The 21,501-nt window shown below is 47.6% G+C and overlaps 1 protein-coding gene across 1 annotated transcript in view; it reads left to right on the top strand.

Annotated features, from left to right (window-relative positions):
• Positions 1 to 14,675: 14,675 nt before the first annotated feature.
• The window catches only part of PFKP (phosphofructokinase, platelet), a 54,154-nt gene continuing 47,328 nt past the window's right edge, over positions 14,676 to 21,501 (top strand). Inside the window, exon 1 of the mRNA XM_037156563.2 lies at positions 14,676 to 14,885. Coding sequence (XP_037012458.2) covers positions 14,771 to 14,885 — 115 coding nt within the window. The 5' untranslated portion in view covers positions 14,676 to 14,770. The remainder of the gene's footprint in view (positions 14,886 to 21,501) is intronic.

Raw genomic sequence — 21,501 nt, 5'->3', positions numbered from 1 at the left:
GAAAGTTTAGATGTGAGTTATAAATGCTAATTTTTTCTTTTTTTTGTGATTGTATTTATTTATCTTTAGAGGGGAAGGGAAGGAGAGAGGGAGAGAAATATCAATGTATGGTTGCCTCTTGTGTGTCCCCTGCTGGGAACTAGCCTGCAACCTAGGCATGTGCCATGACTGGGAATCGAACCATGGTTGCTTGATTCCCAGGCCCGTGCTCAATCCACTGAGCTACACCAGCCAGGGCCTATGAATGCTAATTTTATCCAGTGGGAATCGTGTAACCCCACTCAGGAGCAAATGAGGCAGTTTAGCACTGAGTCCATTAAACATTTAATTCCCTGTATAGGGGGGGTCACCCTTACCAAACAATATTCCTGTGACCAGAAATGCTCTGTTTTGTAATATAGTCACAACACAGCAACATATCAACACACCAATGCCATTGTCTATAGTTCTTTCTTCGGATTCCTGAAAAGGCACATTTTCTGAAGTAAAACCTGGTAGAGGTTTTTCCTAGTTATCCTAACAATGAGACATCATTTCTGTAATAGCATAACAGTCATAATCCAGGCTCATACCATCTCCTGTAGTCTGTTCCGAGACAGGCGGCATGAGCGGTCCCCACGCCCCCAGCCAGGAAACAGCAGAGTCATCACTGAACCCTGGTCAGCCTGACTGCGGGTCCTCCGCCCATTTCACTGCTTCCATCAGTCATCCCTGGCCCCTTCCAGCCCCCCAACACCGCCCCTACCCTGTTTTCCTACATATGTTAAATGTTTGAGGAAAGGCCAGTTTATCAGCCAGGGTTCCCAGGAGATGCAGGACCAACAGGATGTGTGTACATGTATTATATATATAAAGATTTGGAAAGATTTATTTTGAGGAATTGGCTCATGTGATGGTGGACGTTTGGGGAGTCTCCCATGAAGCAGGGAAGGCCACCAGCCTGGGGCCCTGGGAAGAGCTGTGACAGAGCGTCCTTCATGCTCAGGGGGTGTCGGCCTTGCTGGAGTCGGGCCTTCCACTGATCGGATGAGTCCTCCTGAGGGAGGACCGTGTGCTTTCTTCAAAGTCTGCTGATTTAAATGTTCATCTCATGTAAAAAACCCCTCACAGGAAGATCCACAATAATGCTTCCCTGAACATCTAGGCACCATGGCCCAGCCAAGTGGATGCATGAAGTGAACCATCACAGCCGGCTAGGAGAATAGTCCCATCAGGGAAATCGTGAACCAAAGAGGGAAACGGCCTATAAGGGGAATTCACCCACAAACAGGAATGCGTTGTGTTGTCTTTCATTTATTCGCTGTTTCTGTGACCTCTGATTTTCTTGGCTGTGCTGAACCATCCCAGGGAGACAAGCAGAAGTGCATTTGAAAAGAGAGAAAAACAGGGAATTGAAAACAACCAAAAACCCACACCCTTCAAAGTGCGAACTGAGTTGGGTTTCCCAGCCCCTAGTCTTTCCTCTCCTCACCTCCACTCCCCTCATCTGGTGCAGTTTTCCTTAGAATCAGGAAGGTGGACCTAAAAATGAAAGAATAATATGGTATTGGTCTTATTCCAGCAGGCTGGGGCAGGGGAGTAAAGGACTCAGGTTCTGCCCCGGCTTCTGTGAGAGGTTCAGTAAGATCTGCAGGACCGGGGTTACCCCAGTTCCAAGAATGGGAGGAAATTCCTGGCGCTGCCACACGAGGACACTGTCTGCCTCTCTGTGGAAGCATTTCTCCCTGTGTAGGTGGGGAAGGAGGGGAAGACGGGACAGGAAACAGCAGGAGCAGAGGGCTGCACACTCCACAACATCATGCCCACATCAGCCAAGAAACACACGAAGTAAACCTGGACTTGGCCTTTTGTAACATGCGGAAGTGAGAGAACATAGTTTTCAGCCCCCTGAACAGAGCCGCCCAGGCCGCACCTTGGGCAGAGAGGACCAAGACTGTGATCCTCCACTTCACTCATCACACACGCGAGTCTCGGGCACAAAGACGTACCCGCTCAGCTTCTACCTCTTACTTAAATGTTTATTTTTAATAACCGAGTAAGCCACTTCTTTTATTTCCCCATCAGCTGCTCTAAAAGGAGAGGAAATGAGAAGGACATCCACAATTTACAGCAAAAGAAAACAAGGAAATTTCATATGGACAGGACATCTGTGGTCACAGATTTGGTGCAGACCTCGGCTCTCGGCAAACCTTATCACAGATAGAATAATGCACCCCAAGCCCTCCAAATGCCCATGTTCTAAGCCCTGGAATCTGAATACATGACCTGAAAGGATTTTATGGATGTGATTGTACTAAAGACTTTGTGATGGTGAGATTATCCGGGCATCGGGATGGGCCCGGTGTGATCAGATGGTGCTTGGTGGCTGGGAGGGCAGAGAGGAGAGACGCTGCCCTCCAGCCTTTGACAGTGAGAGGGCCCACAAGGCAAGGAATCTGGCTGCTTCTGGAAGCTGGAAAAGCCAAGAAAACAGATTCTCCCAGAAGCCTGGGTAGCAGCCAGCCATGCTGACACCCTGATTTAAGTAAGCCCAGTGAGACCCATTTTGGACTTCTGAGCCCAGGAACTGCAAGCTGTGTGTGTTCTTTTAAGCCAGTTCATTTGTGGCCATTTGCTGAGCAGCCTCAGGAGACCAATTTGCTCACCTGAGGCCATGAAGGCATTAAACAGCTTCCCACAGTCCCACAAATGAGGCCAGAGTGAGGACTGCGAAGCCCCTGAGTGAACCTGGCCCTAACTTCCAACCAAAGGAGGCTAAAATAGGTTTTTAAATGATCTCAAATATCTTCCCACTAAATGACTGATTTAAGGGGTACAAAAAAAAGTAAAAGGTATATGTCTTCTTAAATTCTCCCACACAGGGGCTAGAGGAAGGTGGCGCTGTCCTTCTGGCCTGTGGGAGTTTATCTGGCCATCAGGTCCAGGGACACCCAGGGCCTCCCAGTGCCATCCCGGGGGAGGAGGGGTGACATTTGCTGTTGTCACATCGAGGGGGGCACACCCTCAAAAATGGGGTCAGTGGCACTCAGTCAAGAGAAACTGATTCTCTTAGGAAGTCGTGTTTATTCTGTATTTTGATTCTAGAGCATAAATTGTTTGGGAATCTATCTTTGAAACCAATTTTAAAATACCAAAGATAATTGTAATCAAGGAACGTGTAGAGAAACTTTGTTCTTGCTGACAGATCTTAGCTGGCCATAGATGGCCACTGTGCTACATTCAAACGGTAGAAGTTGTGAATTGTAGTGGACCCTAAACAGTCCAACCACGCATTTCCGTGAAGCCAGATGGGTAAGATCTGCTAGGCTGTTCTGTGTGATAGACTGCCGAGTAATACTGGTGAGCAATTACCCATTACATCAGCAATTTTAAATAGTTGAAACCTAAGTGATTGTTTACAGAAGTGGTCATTTTACTTTCTGTACAAATATGAAAGAAGTGCTTCTTAGCTTAAAATGTAACTGACTGCTTCCTTCTCTTTATTGTCCTTTTTTTTTCAAGCCCAGAGGAGGGGTTTCCATGTTGGCCTGGGACAGGGCTGGAGCCATGGACCCAATACAGCAATGCCATTGAGGTTTAGGTTCATAAGAAAATCTAAGTGTTGTTATTATTTCCATGGCTCCATTGGTTGGCTTACTTTTACTTCCTAGATGAGAAGACGCAGAAGCAAAGGCAGTTAAATCTACGTGTGAAGTTCACTATCCAGCTAGTACCTGGCTGAGCTAGATCTGAGTCAAAGTCTGAGTGCAAAGTTTAAGATCCTTATCAAGAAGTCACTCTGGGTTCTGTTTTAAAGCACAAACTGCTTTCTTACCAGGAGGTCCCCAAGCACCACGGTGGAGCCTGTGGCCCAGAGCACAGGCCTGGCTGCTGGAATCTTCCCCTCCAGTGTGTGACTGCAGGCAAGTTGCCAAAGGGCCTCCAACTCAGTTTTCTTGTCTGATTATTGGGAACACTAATAGGACTTTCCTCATAAGGTTGTAGGATGAATACATGAGTCAGAAATGCTCAAAGGGCTTAGAACACTGCCTGGCACATAGCACAATGTCACTGAACGTCTAGTTAGTGGGACCAATGGGTTTCAATGCAGAAGACTGTACTCAACCCTGGATTGTGTTCCTGAGGCCCAGGACTGGCCAATGGGAGCCTCTTAAAAATATTTTATTTATTTATTTTTTGAGAGGGGAAGGGAAGGAGAGAGGGAGAGAAACATCAGTGTGTGGTTGCCTCTCATGCGTCCCCTGCTGGGAACTGGCCTGCAACCCAGGCATGTGCCCTGACTGGGAATCGAACCGCGATACTCTGGTTCGCAGGCCCGCACTCAATCCACTGAGCTACGCCAGCCAGGCCAATGGGAGCCTCTTGAATGCGAGATCTGCCCCCACCACTGACCTGTGTTACTCTGGATGACATTATTTCAGGATCTGTGTCGCATTTGTTAGATGTGATTTATAAACATGACCATCTGCTATGGCCTGCTCTACCTGGTTTCAGAAATTATAACTCTACCCCCTGTGGCTAAGGAGGAGTCAGTGACCTCTGGAATGCGAGCCACAGGAGACAAGGGTTGTCTCTGGTAGCAAATGCTGCCTCAGTTTCCTCTCTGCCCCCAAAGCATGGTCGGAAGTCCTTGACAGGTAAGACCCCCTCGGAGGAGGGGCAACCTAGGCCAGACACGATCACTTGGGAGGCCATCATGGAGGGACTCAGGGGGCTGCAACAAAGAGGGAGCAATGGACCCTGGTCCCCTCGGCTATTGTGACATAGCCCGAGTCCTCATTCCCTGGGAAGGGAAGGCTGCCTGTCTCTAATCCACTTAAGCCTAAAAATCTATGATGGGGAAGGCAGTGCAGCCCTGTGCTGGAAAGCGCGGGTTCTCCAGGGTGATCAGGCCTAAGAAAGAATATGTAAAATCTTGTGAAACCTGCTTTGTTTAGAATGCTCTCATTTAAATGATAAGGGTCCAAGCAAGAAGTTTGTTCCTCAAAGTTTTATGGCTCCTTAGCTATCTGACTCTGACTGAGAATAAGCCCTCAGAGTTCCTTGAATGCTATCTATTGTTTCATCCTTACCTGTATTCTTGTGCAAACAAACCCAATAAAAGCCCCTTGAGCCGGGGGCTCTGGACCCTTCCCCTTTGAGGGATCGGCCACCTTTCCTCCCCAAGCAGATCATGTCCTGGTAGTGTTTACTTTCATTCGTAGCACACGGGGGAACTTGTGAGGAAAGTCGCCCCCACAACCATCATGGGAGAAAATAAAAGGTTGCCAAAGAGTGAATTCATGAATTTATGACTTCTAATAAAAAGATATTTTAAGAATAAAAATCGTTTCTTGGATCAAGTGAGTATGACATGTACAGACAAAAAATGTCGATTATCTCAAGGCCAAAAAGCGAGGTATCTTTGTTTAACAAAATGGAAACTAAGATATGGCTGAGTTGCATTTGGAAGTTCCTCTTGGTTACTGAATAATTGTAAAAATAGCTTTGTTTAAACAAGAAATTTTGAGGAATCTGAAAGAGTTGAGTGAGTCAGAATTACCCCATTACTCTGAGGATTAGGAAAAAGAGTGAGGCTATGACTGTCCAGTCTTTCGGTCAACACTGAATCCCATTTTCTCACTGCAACTAAAATAGCTAACGCTGAGCACGCCCTTTCTTAAAAAATAAAGCAACTACAATTAGTAAACAGCAAAATCCCCAGGGTCCTCAGTGGTGACATCGGAGGCCAATCACTCCTTTAACTGTCACACTGATTGTTCCCAAAGGTTTCGGACATTTTCTGCGTGTATTGTTTTCAATCAAGTCATCCTTTTAGAAACCCTTAGGAATCTTTTTTTTCTTCTTCCATATCAATATTTAACAGGAAAAATTTTTCTATAAACTTTGGAACTTCATGTCCAGAGGAAGCACTCAGCATCAAAAAATAGTCTTCATGATTCAGCATCACTCAAAGAGTCTATTCAAATGGCTCAGAGTAATAACTAATTCATCTCTCTCTAAAGCAAATATGGCCTTTATTAAACCCAGAGAAACACTGAGAACCAGGTCCTGATGGTGTAAAAACGATGCAGCAAACGTGTGTAACACAGCACCCTCCATCAGAAGGCATCTTTCTAAAGTCCACATTGCTTTTTCAATTATTTTTTCTCTTTAAAATTTAATATAGTTGGTATACAATACCTATTAGTTATATTAGTTACAGGTATATAATAGAGTGACTGGACATTCTTATACCTTACAGTGGGATCCCCACACTAATTCTAGTAATTGCCTATCACAGTATCATTGATTCTACTGCCCTTCATGTATTTTTATCCATCCCCCACCCTCTCCCCACCAGCAGCCATTTTTTCTGGTCTGTTTCTATGAGTCTGATTTTGTTTTGTTGTGCTTGTTTGTGTTGTTTTTTTAGGTTCTACATACAAATGAAATCATACAGTATTTGTCTTTCTCTGTTTCACTTATGTTGTTTAACATCATACCCCCTAGGTCCATCCATGTAGTTGCAAATGGTAAGATTTCATGCTTCCTTATGGCTGTGTAATATTCCGTTGTATATACATACTACATTATCCATTGGAGTGTTTATAGACACCTAGCTTGCTTCCGTACCTTGGCTATTGTAAATAATGCTGCAATGAATACACGGCACACGCGTGTTTTTGAATTAGAGGATCTTCACCTGATGTTTTATATTTGGCACCACATTCTTCACTGTAAGGAAATGTCAAGTCAGTAAATCTAAAGCAATTCATGAAGATGAATATCAGCACATTATTCAGAGTACTCAGTAGACCCGGAGACATTCAATGGACTGACTGCAGTCACTCATTCCTTCTCAGTAAGGAATCGGGGATCGCCATTACCTACTCTTTCTCCAGGGACACTCTCTGCTGGTCAGGACTGTGCTTCCTCTGGGTCCCGCTTTGCTCTCAGAACTCACCCAACAGAGATGGCCACTTTTCCCTTCAAGGCTTTTATCCCGAAGTTTAGTGTTTACTTAATGCACCTGTTCTAAGTACAGTACGTACCTCCAGTTGATCTGTACTAAACTGTGCTTTTCTTCTAGATGCTCTAGAAGATTTGGGACATGGCTTAGAGGAATGATGCATCTCTTATCTGGGTGTTTTTCTTCCATTCCCCTTAGGGAATCTATTTCCATCTTTCGGCTGTGGCAATGAGGGTGGGGTTTTGAGGCCTTTTTTTTTCCAAGAAACCACTTCCTACCTAGAAGAGGAATTGAAAACTACCATTTGAGTAGCACTGTGACACATTCTATCTCTCTGAGTCCATGTCTCTTTCTGTCTTCCCTTATGTCTCTCTCTCTCTCACACACACACACCAGTATGCAAGAACATCACTGTTTCATCATTTCAAACTCAATGTCATGTGGGTTAAACACAAACATGAAACCTCTGAGACTCGGTGATCGTGCTGACATACTGGCCGACCAGAATTAGACTGAGCACCGTTCAACAGAGGGCTCAGTGTGGCATCATTGTTTCTATTCCACCCCCACTCTGATAGGACAACACCGTGTGTGGCGGGAAGCAGCCCACTCCAGAGCCAGGGCGTATGTTCAGCTCATCTCGGGGTCCTACAAAAGGAGCAAATTCTCAGCGTTGGTTACTATTTGTACTGAAGCCATGCTACCTTGAGAAAGCATATTGTATTGAAAGAAAGAAAAGCCACACCTGGGACCTGTAAATCATCAGATGGGTGGCAAAGAACAACCCTGGGAAGATGTCCAGATCTATTCTACAGGGAAATTAGTCATCATTTTCTAACTTTTTTTTTACTGAGGTATGATTGGTCAAGATGTTAGTCAAAGGGCACAGAGTTTCAGGTACAAGATGAGTAAGTTCAGAGGATCTGATGTCCAGCACAGCAAGTCTACCTAAAGATGCTGCATTTCCCACTTAAACATGGCTGAGTGTCAATTTTAAGGGTTCTCCTAATTTCTCAGTCTGGGAATAAAGACTACTTGTTAACTGCCCAGAAATTAATAAAATCACAAGTTGGATTGGATGGGATTATGCTTCATCAGTATGGCATTCATGGTAACACATAAAACTTTTTATTTAAAATTACTTTTTAGATATGTATGTGTTTTCTACATTGCAACATTACCTAGCTAGGGGGGAAAAAAAGCAGAGCAAATGATTTTGTAACAGCTTCACTGAGATATAATTCACTCATACTATTCCAGTGAAACATCTTCCGTGACCTGTGCACTGCTGAAATCGGGTTCAGAGAGCGCCAGCTGCTCTCACTACATGTGATGCATTTGGATATTTCCTATTTTCACTGTATTAAAGAAAACATGGCTGGTCACTGCCTATGAAGCTTATGTCACTACCAGGACACCCAGGACTTACAATTGCCCTAAACTAGCCAAGCCCCGTTAGTAAGAGCCCCAGAGTGTCCTGCATTGTGACCACCGGGACTGCAGCTGAGCCTGTGTGAGGGCCCATCTCCCTCCCTGCCCACTCTGGCCTTGGGATCTGCCCAACAGCCCAGATAGTCCAGGGCCAGCTCTCAGCCCCTGAGCTCCCCCTTCCTATTCCAGGGCTTGGCCATACAAGGAAGTCCCCTCCAGCCAGGATGACTAAGCCCCTGGCCCACAGCAGCAGGGGGGAGAGGAAGGATGGCCTTGCTGTCAGCACACACGTTTGCTTTGACACATCCTTTGGCGGAAGTGAGAAGTCCTCACTCAGTGACCACTTGCTTTTCCACCTCCCTGGAACCAGTAAAGTGGGGCGCAAGGTCCAGGAGAAGGAGTGAGTTGTGAACTAATTTCAGCACATAACCCTCGACACTGGGGGTAAATACTCCAGCTCTGTCCAACTGGGCTTAGAGACAACTCCACGTTCACTGCAAAGCGCTGGCTCTGCAGTGCACAGTGCCAGGGCAGCCTCTCATATCCACTTGCCCTTCAGTTCCCGTGGACTCAAATGAGTCTAAACTTCAAATTCTCAGGGTCCCTCCTCATCCAGCACCTGCCAGCTGTCAGCCAGCTCTTCCCCCTGCTCTCTCTCTCTCTCTTCCCGCTCTCTCCCCACCACTGCTCTCCCCACCCTGCTAACTCCGCTTTTACTCCCCCTGTTCTCCCCTGCTCTCTCTCCTCCCTCCCCTCCCCACTTCGCTGCAGCTTCTCCCCAAACTCCCAGGCCTCTTTACTGGCTACTACGCAGCGGTGTCCACACATACCTTGCTTTTGCCCTGTACACATCCTTCTTTCTCAAAGCCTCCGCTAAGAATATTTCAACCACCTTATCTGTCCTTCCAGTGGCAGATCCATCACTGTTACCAGAATTGGGCTTTAAGCCCCAGGGGACTTAGGTCGACCCCTCCAACATTCTGACACACTTTGTGTTCATTGGCCCCAGAGAGGAGGGACATCAGATGGTTGCAGACCCAGTGCTGGCCCGGGACCGCCCGTGGAGAGATGGTGTGCCAGGTGTGCAACAGGGGAGTACAGGAGATGGAGGAGGGCAAGGTCCAGGATGACGTGGAAGTCCCTGAAGAGTGTCCCAGATCCTGGACAGAAGCTGGTGTGTGGCTGGAAAGCCGAATGTTCACTGAACAAAAATGCAGGCTGGAGCTCCTACTGCTTGGCCTCATGAAGGCTGGGAACACAAATGAAGCTCATTTCATGCCCTGCCTGCAGTGTCTGTGCATGTGTCTGCCCACACGCCTACTGACGAGGAGGACAAGAACAGGCAGGGAAGAGAGTGAACCTGAACGAAGTTCAGGAATTTATAAACACTATCTAATATTAGCCATCTCTAGGGAGGATTCCAGAAGCATGTTTCATAGAAAGAAATGAGGACCCATTTGCTAATAAAATTGAAGCAGTTTCAGCAGGACACAGATAACAAGAAGGGAAAATAAGCTCAAATCACAAGAAACTCATTTTTTTTTAAATGGATGTAAAGAACAGAACCAGAACAACCAGAGATGGTTATGTCCTAGAAAAAGAGCTGCTGCCTTACTTGCAGCAGACTCTCCCCAAATTGTTCCAGGGGAGGCTCTGGAAAGTTGGCCAGGATCTCTGGGCGAGACTGGTAGATTCTCTCTCTCTTTTCCTCTCTCTCTCCACTTAACTCTTGGGTAGAAAACTCCCTTAAGATAATCCAACAACATCCTCTGTACTCCGTCCACATACACTAAACCGACCTCTTCTCTGTATATTGGTTACTTATTATTCTGCCCACCAGGAAAGGTCTGCACTCCTAAGAGGTTCTGTTGTGTTATTTCTATGATTCCAAACCACTAGAAGTTAAGGGGGAAAAAAACTTCACTAAACCATTCAACAAAAAGTAGGACCTTACAGAAAATCTTAGCATTTCCTTTTTTAATTTTTTTTGGTTTGGGTGATAGGAAGCTCAGAGCGGAACCTGACCTGAGTGTAGAGGTCATGCTGACCGTTAGTATATATGCCTATGATGACGGCTTATCACCTAAACTTTCAACTTGCACTTTATTCACCTTACTTTAGATATGCCCTTTAATTTGGGGGTTGTTTGACTGAAAAAAAAATCTGAGAGTAAATTTAAAAAGGAAGTTTCTGAACCCTCCACTGAGGTCAAAGTGCTGGCGTGGAGGCAGAAGACCAGCAGCCAAGCAGCCTGAGGAGAGAGGCGCCTCCTGAGCCAGAACCAGGCAGCCAGGGGGGGACAAACGTTTCTCTGTCAGCTCCACTGTCAAGAGCCTTGGAAAGCAGTGTGTTTTAGCCGAAGAGGCAGAGGTCAAGTGTGGCAATGACACAGAATAGGCTTCTTGCTCCCAGGCCTGTGGGACTGTTTGTGTGGCCCATGGGTTGGGGGTGAGGGAGTGAAGCTGGAATTCACCAGAGAATCAAGACTCGGTACCCACAGAGTCAACCTGTCTCTCCATGTCTGCGAGGACTGTGGCCATTAAAGTTGTTGACGACATTGAATGTTGCCATTTAACTGAATCTTTGATAATTCCCATAGCTAGACAAATTATCTTAATGTTTCTAATGACCAATGACATTGTTCCCAGAATAATTTAGCTTCCTTGCTAATAGCAATACTGCTTTGGTTTATAACATGCCCTCTTGCCAGGTCTAAACTCAAGTATTTTTAATATCAGATGTAAGACTAGAAGGTGGAAGCAGAATAAACAAGTAAGAAGTTATTGTTGTATCACCATCACAGAGTAAAGACAGTGGGGATCACAGCACTCAGATGAGAAAGCGGGAGATATTGTGAGAGATATTCTACTAACACAGTGGCCAGAGCTTCTATCCTTGACCAGCAGAGCTGGGTTCAAACTCAGGTCTTGACCTCAAAATCCTGGGTTCTTTCCCTTACCCACCAGACAGGCCATTAATGGGGAGGGGAGTATTAACAAAAGACGATTTCATTTTTTACTATTGACAGTCTGCCAAACCAAAAATCAACATAAACAGCTGTGCTTGGAGAAGAAAGGAAAAGCAAGTGGGTGTCCACAGTATTGACAGAGAACATGTGTGAGGACCTGGGTGCTGCCTGCCGGGCGCTGCTGTCTGCTGTCCTGCTTGTGTTCACTACGCAGGAGGCACGGGTTGAAGGCAGCATCTCTGGTCTAGCAAATGGTTTCATTTATTCTTGGACTTTCCAAAATCTGGGGGGGGGGAGGAGAGGGAAGGGGAGACGTGAGAAAAAGGGAGATGGAAATGTAGCTGGAGTTGCAGATTCGCTGAAAGCTAGCTCCTGCTCAGAACCTAGGGAAAATGCCCAGAGGCAGAGTTTAAGCCTGCAGCTGATGAAGGATAACGCCCTCTGTCCAGCAGCCCTCAGAGGATGAATCCTACCACAGCACCACGTCAGTGTGCTCAGACCTTCCCTTCCTGTGGTGAGTTTCAGACAGGACCCACTCCTGTGAAATCTTGAGGAGAGGGTCCAGTGAAGCCCACCTGAACTCTGACCCTTGGAATAATTGTTCCTGTGATACGTGTGTGTTGGCATAAGCTACAAAAGTTTGGTGGAATTTGTGAGGCAGCGACAGAGAATAAAGCACAGATGTCCTACTGGAGGGGAGCTGTACAGTCAATAGGACGTGCCATTCTGCCCTCGGGTATCAGAGAGTTCTCTTCTAAGGCCCAAGTTAAAGCACAATACTTCCAGCTGAACTATTAAAATACATGTATTGCAAAAGAAAAAGAAGAGATGGCCCTGTCTTTCCAGGTTAGGTGAGATCTATGAAGTTATTCTCTGAGAAACTGAGCCATGGATCAGAGCCCATGAGCTTAAACAATAAACAATACTAGTTCATTGGAGGAAAAAACAATACTCAAAATATGCAAAAGAAATAGAAAACATTTATATTTATTTACACATCCATACACATGTGCACACACAGGCCTCCATTATTTCTAACCCTGCCTCTTATTAGTATTTCCTGAATGTATTTACATGTCAATAGATATTTCCCTTCATAACTGAATAGCACTTGAAAATTGTGTGTGTTTTTATAATTTACATAATCCACTGTTGTGTTTGAACTCTTAGCTTGTATCTATCATTTTCTATATTACAAACAATTGGATGACAAATGACCAGTCCTCTAAATTATTAAAAACATCAATTTTCAAGATTAAACTCAGTGTGTGTTAACTTTTCCAAGTGTAGGATGCTCAAGAAAGGGATGGATGATTCTAGAGCACAAATCCTGGGCTGGGGGCACTGACAGCCTCTGAGTGGAGGGGCTTAGAGCCTTGGAGAGTGAAGGTCACTTGCATGCCACTGTTAAAACACCCAGTGTCCTTTTCAGCATCATTGGCCCTGGTCGGATCAATCCATCAGCCACTTGCTCTCAGACTCTGGAACAATCAGAACAGCTGGGAGCTTGTTAGAAAGACATACTCCCTGGCAGCATTCCAGGAAACTGAACTTCAGTGGTTCTGGTGAAGCCAGAAAAAATTGGCCAGGTGATTCTCATAATCATGGGGGCTCAGGAATTTCTTCATTAATCCTAGCTGAGGGCACAGATCAGACCTCCAGACTCACTCGTCTACAGCAGTCATTTCCCCACGTCTTTTACAATAAAATTTTGATTCTCAGAGAGATAAGAGATGAGGACAGTGCTTACTGCAAGCATCCAACCTAAGTCTGTTCATCCCACCACCCGTCTGGGCTGGTCCTATAGCAAACACCTTGATTGTGTTGCTCTCAGGAGCTTCTCTGGGTGGACAGAAGGAGCCTTTCTCAGACTCCTTCCCCTCTTGTATACACTTGGCAAACATTTCCGTACATCTAGCAGGCTCAGGCACTGTGTCATCCCCACCGTGAACTTCGGATGGATGGTGCCCTGTGTGAAATTCTTGAGGTCACTGCACCCCAGCACAGTACCTCCTGATACAACACCCCTGAAGGCGTCTGTCTGGGTGCCTGTGGCAGGGGACTGGCAAAGGTTAAGCTCCACAGAGGCAGCTTGTTCACCAATCCCCCCTCCCCCTTGGGGGTGTGTTAGGTCTAGAGCAGGGGTGTCATTTTCACTGGGGGCCACATCAGCCTAGTGGTTGCCTTCAAAGGGCCGAATGTAATTTTAGGCCTGTATAAATGTAACTACTCCTTAACTAGAGGCAAGGCACTAGGTGCTGTCGCTGGGTAGAATCAAGGTGCCAGCCCAATTCACGCTGGGCCTTGGGTTTGCCACCTGTTGGCTAGAGCTTCCAGCAGGGCTGAGAGCGCCTAACAGTGCAGGAATTCAGTTTCCTTAGGTAGGAACTTGGACTTTCCAAGTCTTATCTCCATTGCCAGCCTTTCCTGCCCTCCTCCCGCGCCATCCCATGCTAAGTTCCCAGGCTGGGCGCTGGGGTGGCCCTAAGGTCCCCTCTACAGTCACATTCCTTCTCACCCCGACCCAGTATGCGCGGTGGAGAGGGAAGGCGCTCTCGGGCCCCTGTGGAGACAAAGGTCAGGGCTTCATCACTGCCTACAGCGATGCCCAAGTTGGCCCATCGACTTGAATATCATCCTCCTTGAGTCCATCCTCCCGACTTGAGACCAGAGGGGAAACCTGAGGCAGCCGGGGTAACTGCAGGGGTTCCCGCCGCACTGAGCGCCGCCTGGGGAGGAATCCTACGGGAAACAGGGCGCGTACCTCGTCCGAGGTTCTGTTCCCCAACCGCCGCAGCCGGGCCCCCCACATTCTGTGTCGGCGCCCCCATCCAGTGCTCCCACCCACCAGCGGGTAGTGCCTCAAATGTGATGGTCCGTCAAGCCCACCCGCAGTGGTTCGCTGCCCCCCTCCCCGTGGTGCTCTCCCGCCTACAACAGTCCGCCCACGGTGTTACCTCTCAGCCCGCGGTGCTGCCCCCTGCTGACCCTCCGCGTACCTGCTGCGCTCCCGCAACTGGAAGCTGCTACCCACCAGGAGGCTCCCACAAATGCGATTACCCCGCCCACCTATGATTCCCCAGCCCCTCTGCGATCTCTGCTCTTCTTAAAGTAACGACCTCCCCACCTAGTTCTCTTCCCCCGAGCGGTGTTTCCACACCTGAGAAGCCCTCGCACCAACTGGGGGCTCCGCCCCGCCCCGCCCCCACCACGAAGCGCTGTGACACGCTATTCGCCCCGCCCGCGGCGTTTCTCTTACCGCGCCTAGGCCGCAGGCCCCGCCCCTCACTCCCGCCCCCGGCTTCCGATTGGCGCACGCGAAGAGGGCGGAGCTAGCACTTCCAAGCGTTGGCTCGGGTGGAGAGCTAGGACTGCCGAACACCCGGCCCGCGGTCTCCGATCTCTTCGACTAGCTGGCCATGGACCACAACAAGGATCCCTCGACCCCCAGGGCCTCCTTCCACAAGTTCCTGGAGCAACTCTCCGGGGTTGGCAAAGCCATCGGCGTACTGACCAGCGGCGGGGATGCTCAAGGTGCGCTACCGCCTTTCCCGGCCGAGGCGGAGGGGGACACCGGGAAGAAGGGATGGAGGAACCAGTGGAAAAATAGGGGGACCCAGGACAAGCGATGGGGGTTCGGGGAGAAGCTAGGCGTGGGAGAGCAGCCGGGCTCCCGGGAACCCGGGGGGTACCTTCCGGGGACCGAGCGGCAGTGCAACCTCCGGAGTCACTGCGGGGACGCGGAAGGGGAGGGGTATGGTAGCAGAATCCTTCATCAGGAAGATCAATTAATTTTCTACCTTCACGTTTATTTTTTTAAATTGAGACTGGGGACAGGGTCGTCTGCACCGCCTTCGTAGGTCATCTCTCATCCGAGTCGTGAGATGGGGAGGGAGGCCCCCCTCGCGGCCACCTCCGATGCCACGGCTCCCCCCGGCGTGTTGTGGAGAAACGACCGATCCCCACTACGCGTCCTGAGGACTCGTGCCCGGTGCGCAGCGCGGGCGGGGTTCCCCGCTGCTGTTTGCGGGACGTGACGTGGGGCGCGTGGCTACCCGACGGGGGTTGCCAGACGTCCGGCACGCTTTACATTTCCGCTGGGGGATTTAAAAAAAAAAAAAGGTTTTCCGCCACTGTAATCTTCTGTCCGTTCCGGCTCGTGATCAAACCGAAAACTAAATTGGGCCACTAGGCCTTCCCGCCCGTCTCCCTGGAAGGGAAGGATCAGGAAGCGGGGACTCCGGGAAGTCACTGCACCAGGCGCAGACTCCAGGTTCCCCACGGCCAACGTGGAGGCAGATTTTGGGGAGACAGGGACTCGAGACCGGGTCCCGTGGACCCATCAGGAAAATATTTCAATTTAATGGGGAAAAAGAGTGACACAGCCACGCCCAGGACGTCGCGCTGTGTGCACGTGGGGGCGCAGGGATTCCCAAGCGGTGGGTTTTCCCGATCCAGGCAAATCCCTGGATGGTGCAAGCCACAAGAAAGTGGATTGGTGTTTTCCAGGCAGACGCGTCCTTCTGAAAACGGATCCTTAAGAATCGCGTAGGCTCCAGACGCATCCCGGGGCTGGCTTTTGGTTTTTCTTTTCTCCCCATCCCCCGTTACCCCCCACATTAATTCAAAGGCCCCGAGGCCTCATTTTCACCTGTTTCTCGCAGTCTCACACTGTGGAGGGACGCTTGGCTGTTGAGTCTGGCGCCCTCGTCTGTGCCCACCCTTCCGCGACCTTCCCTTTGCCCTTGAGCGAGGCGGGGCTGACGCGGGCGCGGCAGGTTGGCGCCCAAGGCGCGTGCCTACGTGATGCCCGGCCTGTCGCTGTCCCTGTGCCTATGGCCCTAGGTACTTGGTTTCCTGAGAGTGAGTCCCCAGCAAGACCCTCCCGGCCCTTTGAAGGTGTCTATCGCAGCGTTAATCACTGTCCCCTTCCTCACAGGCCCGTGCCTTTGCATCACAGGGAAGCAAGGCTGTATAATTTGGTATTCTAGTAACGGCAGAGGCTGGGATTGGGGAAATGGCAGAGTGAAATAGATGACATTACCCACATCATTTAAGTAAACACCAGAAGGTGAACCAGGTGGGGTCCTTGTGGGGCTGAGAGTGGCTTCTCTGTCAAAGCCTTCAAAAGCACGTGTGTCTGGAGATGAGCTAGCACAAATGAGGAAGCATCTTAAATGAATGGCATTCTGACCTTTAAAAGATAGTAAAGCGTTAGTTAGCACAGGAAGGGGAACTGGTCTTAAGCCTCCAGGTTTCAAGTTCAGAGTATCAAGGTTATTTTACAAATAAGGTGCTATGTCTGTTGAAAAAAAAATCTAGGTCATTCTTTTGAATCCTTGTTCAAAATTTTGCTCAACTACCTGGTAGTTGGCATACAGGTACTCCGGATAATGGTGCAATAGAACCAGCATTTTCTCTGTTACTTTTCCTGGCTCTGCACTTGTGAGCAGTTATAAAAGAGTTCATTCAGTAAGTCCACACCTCTTCTCAGTGTGGAAAGGATACCTTGAGAACAAAAATTCTAGGAGGAGGTTGCTTGGTTGGTGTCATGTCAGGTGGCTAACATCACATTTGATGGCCCGATGCTCTCAACTGGCACATCTGGGCTGTCCTACATTCCTGAGAACCCACCATGGCCAGATTGTCTGGGGCCCCCTGGGCAGAGCTGAAGCTGTTGACTGTTTTTTCTTGACTTTATGCAAAATGTCAGATCTCCTATTTTGATTCCATGTTGCATCTGTCTGAGCATTTGGATGCATTCTTTCTCTCCCTGCGAGACATGCTCAAAGGGGCTGGTCTTGGCAGCAGCATATTTACTGACCCTTAGAGTAGGTTTTTCCTAGAATGTTTTCTGTTGCCCACCACTCTTTCACCACTTTACCTTGATTCTAAATTAGATCAGTGTTGGGTTTCCTCCAAGACAGAATAATTTTTCTCCTAGCTATAGATGAAAAAGAGTATACCCACACATACATACACACACACAAAAAGAAACTTACTCATGTCTTCATTTCCTGGTAATTTTCTAATCAGATGTGAAATTACAGTCAAATTCCATTTTGAGGTGACTGTAGCTGCTGTATATCAGCACATTTTATGTACTAGGAGTTTTACAGGTCTTGTCTCCAGTCCTGATTATTAGACATGGCTCCAAGACAGGTGTGTCTTTGTTCTGGAGGTGGGAACAAAGACCCACAGTGAGATAAGTGACTTAGCTAGGGTTGTACAGCTCATAAGTGGCAGGAGCAGGATTTAAACTAAGTTTAATGACATCTGGATCTAGTTTCCAGTCAGCTGTGCTCTTAAGGGACCTTTCTCAGGCCAGGTTGCCTTTCTAAAGTCTAGTTAATGCTCCAAAGTGAGCAAAACCCAGCTTGCTGAAAATTATACAGATGGTTTTTAAGCAGCCTGTTAGTGGAACAGTAAGTGCCTTTTTACAGTGATGGCAATCACCTAAAATACAGCAGGAGTGGCTACAGTGATGTAACACTTAATTCCAAAGTAATGAAATTCTTTTTTTCCTCCAGTGGAATTTATATTATATATTTATTTTTAAAAACCCATAAATTCCCCATCTATATTTCTGACCTCTTAGCCCCACCCATTAGGGAACAGTATCTCTAAGGCTAAATATTTTTCTTATTTTTTTTTGTGTTTCTTCTTTTTGTCACAGACAATCTGCAAATTTAAACTGGCTTTCATTTTTAACCCAAATGGACAGGCTTAATCATGACTAGGTACCCACCCTCAGGCAGGATTGTGTCACACACCAAAAATGACTCATCATCTTAGGCATCGCTGTAGGCTTCTGGAGAGCCTAGTGGGGCTGAGATCTCTCAGCAATGGAGTGGATCCTGAAGGCAGAGTGAATGTGAAGGCTGAGTCCTTTTTTGCCCTTTTTTTGTTGTCTGTGGCAAAGTAAACAGAGAGTACACATAAATTGAGTCTGTATGTCTTCCCACTAATAGTGAGAACAACTAACACTTAATGACTTGCTATGTGGCAGGTGCTAATGCTTCATGCATTAACTCATCCTTGTTTGACAAGTGAGCAAGGGAGCTTTGAGATGAAACAAATGTCTTTGTACCTCTCAGAATTTTGAGACGTCATCTGCTAAAAGGTAGGGTAGCAGTGGAAATGGGGGACTGGGACACAGGTGCCATTTCCTGTGCATTTCTGGTACCCAGTACGGGGTGGCAGCTCATTAAGGAGGTGGACCAACTCATTCTTCCAGGTATTCTAGCTGTTTTCTTTTCTCATGAAGTCACGTCAACGAATTAAATCTCTTCTAATCCAAAGCACTCTCATCTCCTGAGTAACGTCTGGACATGATGAATGCCTGGAGATTTGTCATCAAGAGCGTGAGGTACTGTGCACCGGGCTCAGGTACCTGGCTGGTCCTTTACTGAATGAGTGTTTCTTGAATATTGCTTTAGGTCTTTGGGGGGTTCCTTCTGCACCCACCCAGAGCTCTGCTGGCATAAGATGCAATGGGCAACTGAGAACAGTGGGCATCTTGCCTCACAGTGCCAGCCCCTATGGTCCTGGACATAAGGACCTATACATTCTGTTATGGGATCTTTTCGGTTTAAAGAGTAATAACTTAGCAAAAGCGATTAGGTCTAGGAAGCAGTGTATTAAAGTGATAGTGTTCACCTCATATACACTGGGAAGTCTGTACAGTTGCATACCTGTTTACACATACAAACACTGTTACATGACATTTTGTCATATTTCAAAAAACTTATATTCCCCCGTGGTTACAGAAAATAAAAAGCTTTGCTATAGAACTCAAACCTCCTATCAGGGAGAATTGGGGCCATTCGAATAAGCTGTACGCATCCTGTAGGCTGTCAGGAGCAATTATAATTAGAAACATGAAGGTAGAGCAGCGCCATTCTATGGGGCAGACATCAGAACACAAAACTGTCCATCCACTGTGATTGTGATTGGCTAAAAGGCTGTCTTTGGATAAAGGACAGACAGCCATATGTTAAGAAAGTAGTTGAGTCGCTTTTCCAGTCACTTTTTGCAGACAGCTTCCCTGAGCGTGGTGTTTTTATTTGTTGCGGTGTCTGCTGGCAAGCCCGTTCTCCCCATGTGTCTTCCTGCCATACACGTAGCGCGAGTTGGGGGATTACAGCCCTTGTGCTTGAAGAGACAGGCATGTAAGCCTCAGACTCCAATGCAAAGGACCCGCGTCTCGACCCTGGTCTTGTGTGTACGAGGCCATGGGTGGAAATTGGCTTTTCCTGTGTCTCTAGTGTGTGTCCTCCAGGGTCCCTTCTAGGAAAGCAGCCACCTGCAGGGCCCAGCCACTGCAGCAGTTTGGGTCCCACCTGGGTAATGGAATACGCCCCACCCCAAACAACAAAACAGGAATGGGGACCTGCAGGCCTTTTTTTCTTAAAATCACCCTTTGGTGGTTCTAGAGCACAACCATTGACCTAGAGGGAATTAGGACATCTTAAATAAAATAAAATAAAATAATAAAATAAAATAGATAAAAGTATTTATACACCAACTTTGCCATTTATTAATTTTGCTTTCGGCTTTCAATTTATCTGCTCAGAGCCCAACTTCCCCGTCGCCTTGGGAGCACCCAGGATCTAGTGGGCTGCCTTGTGCACCAGCCTAAGTGCCGGCGCACTAACTAACCTCAGTTTTGTTCTGTGCTGTCAGTGGAGGACGCCTGCCCCTCGGGCCCAATCAGAAGATCGCTTAGCTCCCAGCTGGGGGAAAGGCCAGCTGGTTTTACTAAATCCCAGGAACTGGCAAGTGAAGAAAGCCTGTGAGGCTGGGGTTTGGTTCTCGGATTGTGGTTTATTTACCTAGGAGAGTAAGGTGAATTGGTGAGGAGACCATGCAGAGGGCCCTGCCCTGCCTGGGAAACCCCAGGGGTTGGGGGACCTTGGTCCCCACTACCTGGGGCCTGCTGCAGGCCAGGACTGACAGGCCATTTTCTCAGTGAGTACAGGTTTACCCCAGGAGGCAGGGTGAGACTGAGGCCAAGGGGCGGGTGTGAAGGGAGTTCAGACTTCTTGGGACAGAGGACAGCTGGGGCAGGCTTTCACTGCACAGGGACCTCCTGGGATCACCTCTGGCTCAGGTCCCCTTTGTCACAGTTTTACTCCTGGAACTTCTTATCCACTTTTTAAAAAGATTGTTTAAGTATAGTTGTCTCCATTTCCCTCAACCATTCCTCTCACCCCACCCATCCCTGCCTCCCATCCTCAATCCTACTCCTCTTTGGCTTTATCCATGTGTCCTTTATGCATGTTCCGGGATGGCCCTTCCCCTATTTTCCCCCATTATCCCTCCACCCTCCCCTCTGGTTACTGTCAGTTTGTTCTTTATTTCAGTGTGTCTGGTTATATTTTGTTTGCTTGTTTGTTTTGTTGATTTGGTTCCACTTATAGGTGGGATCAGATGGTATTTTTCTTTCACTGCCTGGCTTATTTCACTTAGCATAATGCTCTCCAGTTCCCTCCATGATGTTGCAAAGAGTAGGAATTTCTTCTTTCTTTCTGCTGAGTAGATTTCCATTGTGTAAATGTACCATAGTTTTTGATCCACTCATTTACTGATGGGTAGGCACTTAGGTTGCTTTCAGAACTTGGCAATTATAAATTGTGTTGCTATGAACATTGGGGTGCATAGGTTCTTTTGGATTGGTGTTTCAGGATTCTTAGAGTATAATCTCAGCAGTGGAATTGCCAGGTCAAAAGGCAGTTCCACTTGTAGTTTTCTAAGGAATTCCATACTCTTTTCCACAGTGGCTGCACCAGTCTGCATTCCCACCAACAGTGCACTAGGGTTCCCTTTTTTCTACAATCTCATCAGCACTTTTTTAGTTGATTTGGTTATGATGGCCATTCTGACTGGTGTGTCTTATCCACTTATAAAATCTATTTGTCTTCTTTTATCCTGTCTGCCTTTATGAAGACCCCCTCCCTCACTTCCCCCAGGAACAGCGGCTTCAGGAAGGGGGAAGTGGAGTTTTAGCCTTCCGAATTTCCTGGTGACAAAGCTTTGGTTTTGTCAAATGCTTCAGCATTTGATGGTTAATTTACCAGTTATAGTGGTCATAGAATAGAGGCCTAGACTCATGGAGTCTGACAGGACGGACTGTGAAGAGCTCGTTTAT

The sequence above is a fragment of the Artibeus jamaicensis genome, unplaced genomic scaffold (genome assembly GCF_021234435.1).
Source record: "Artibeus jamaicensis isolate MK-2021 breed Jamaican fruit bat unplaced genomic scaffold, CSHL_Jam_final contig_426, whole genome shotgun sequence".
NCBI lineage: Eukaryota > Metazoa > Chordata > Mammalia > Chiroptera > Phyllostomidae > Artibeus > Artibeus jamaicensis.
Note: the sequence above shows the minus strand (reverse complement) of the source record. Positions and strands in the feature narration are given on the sequence as shown.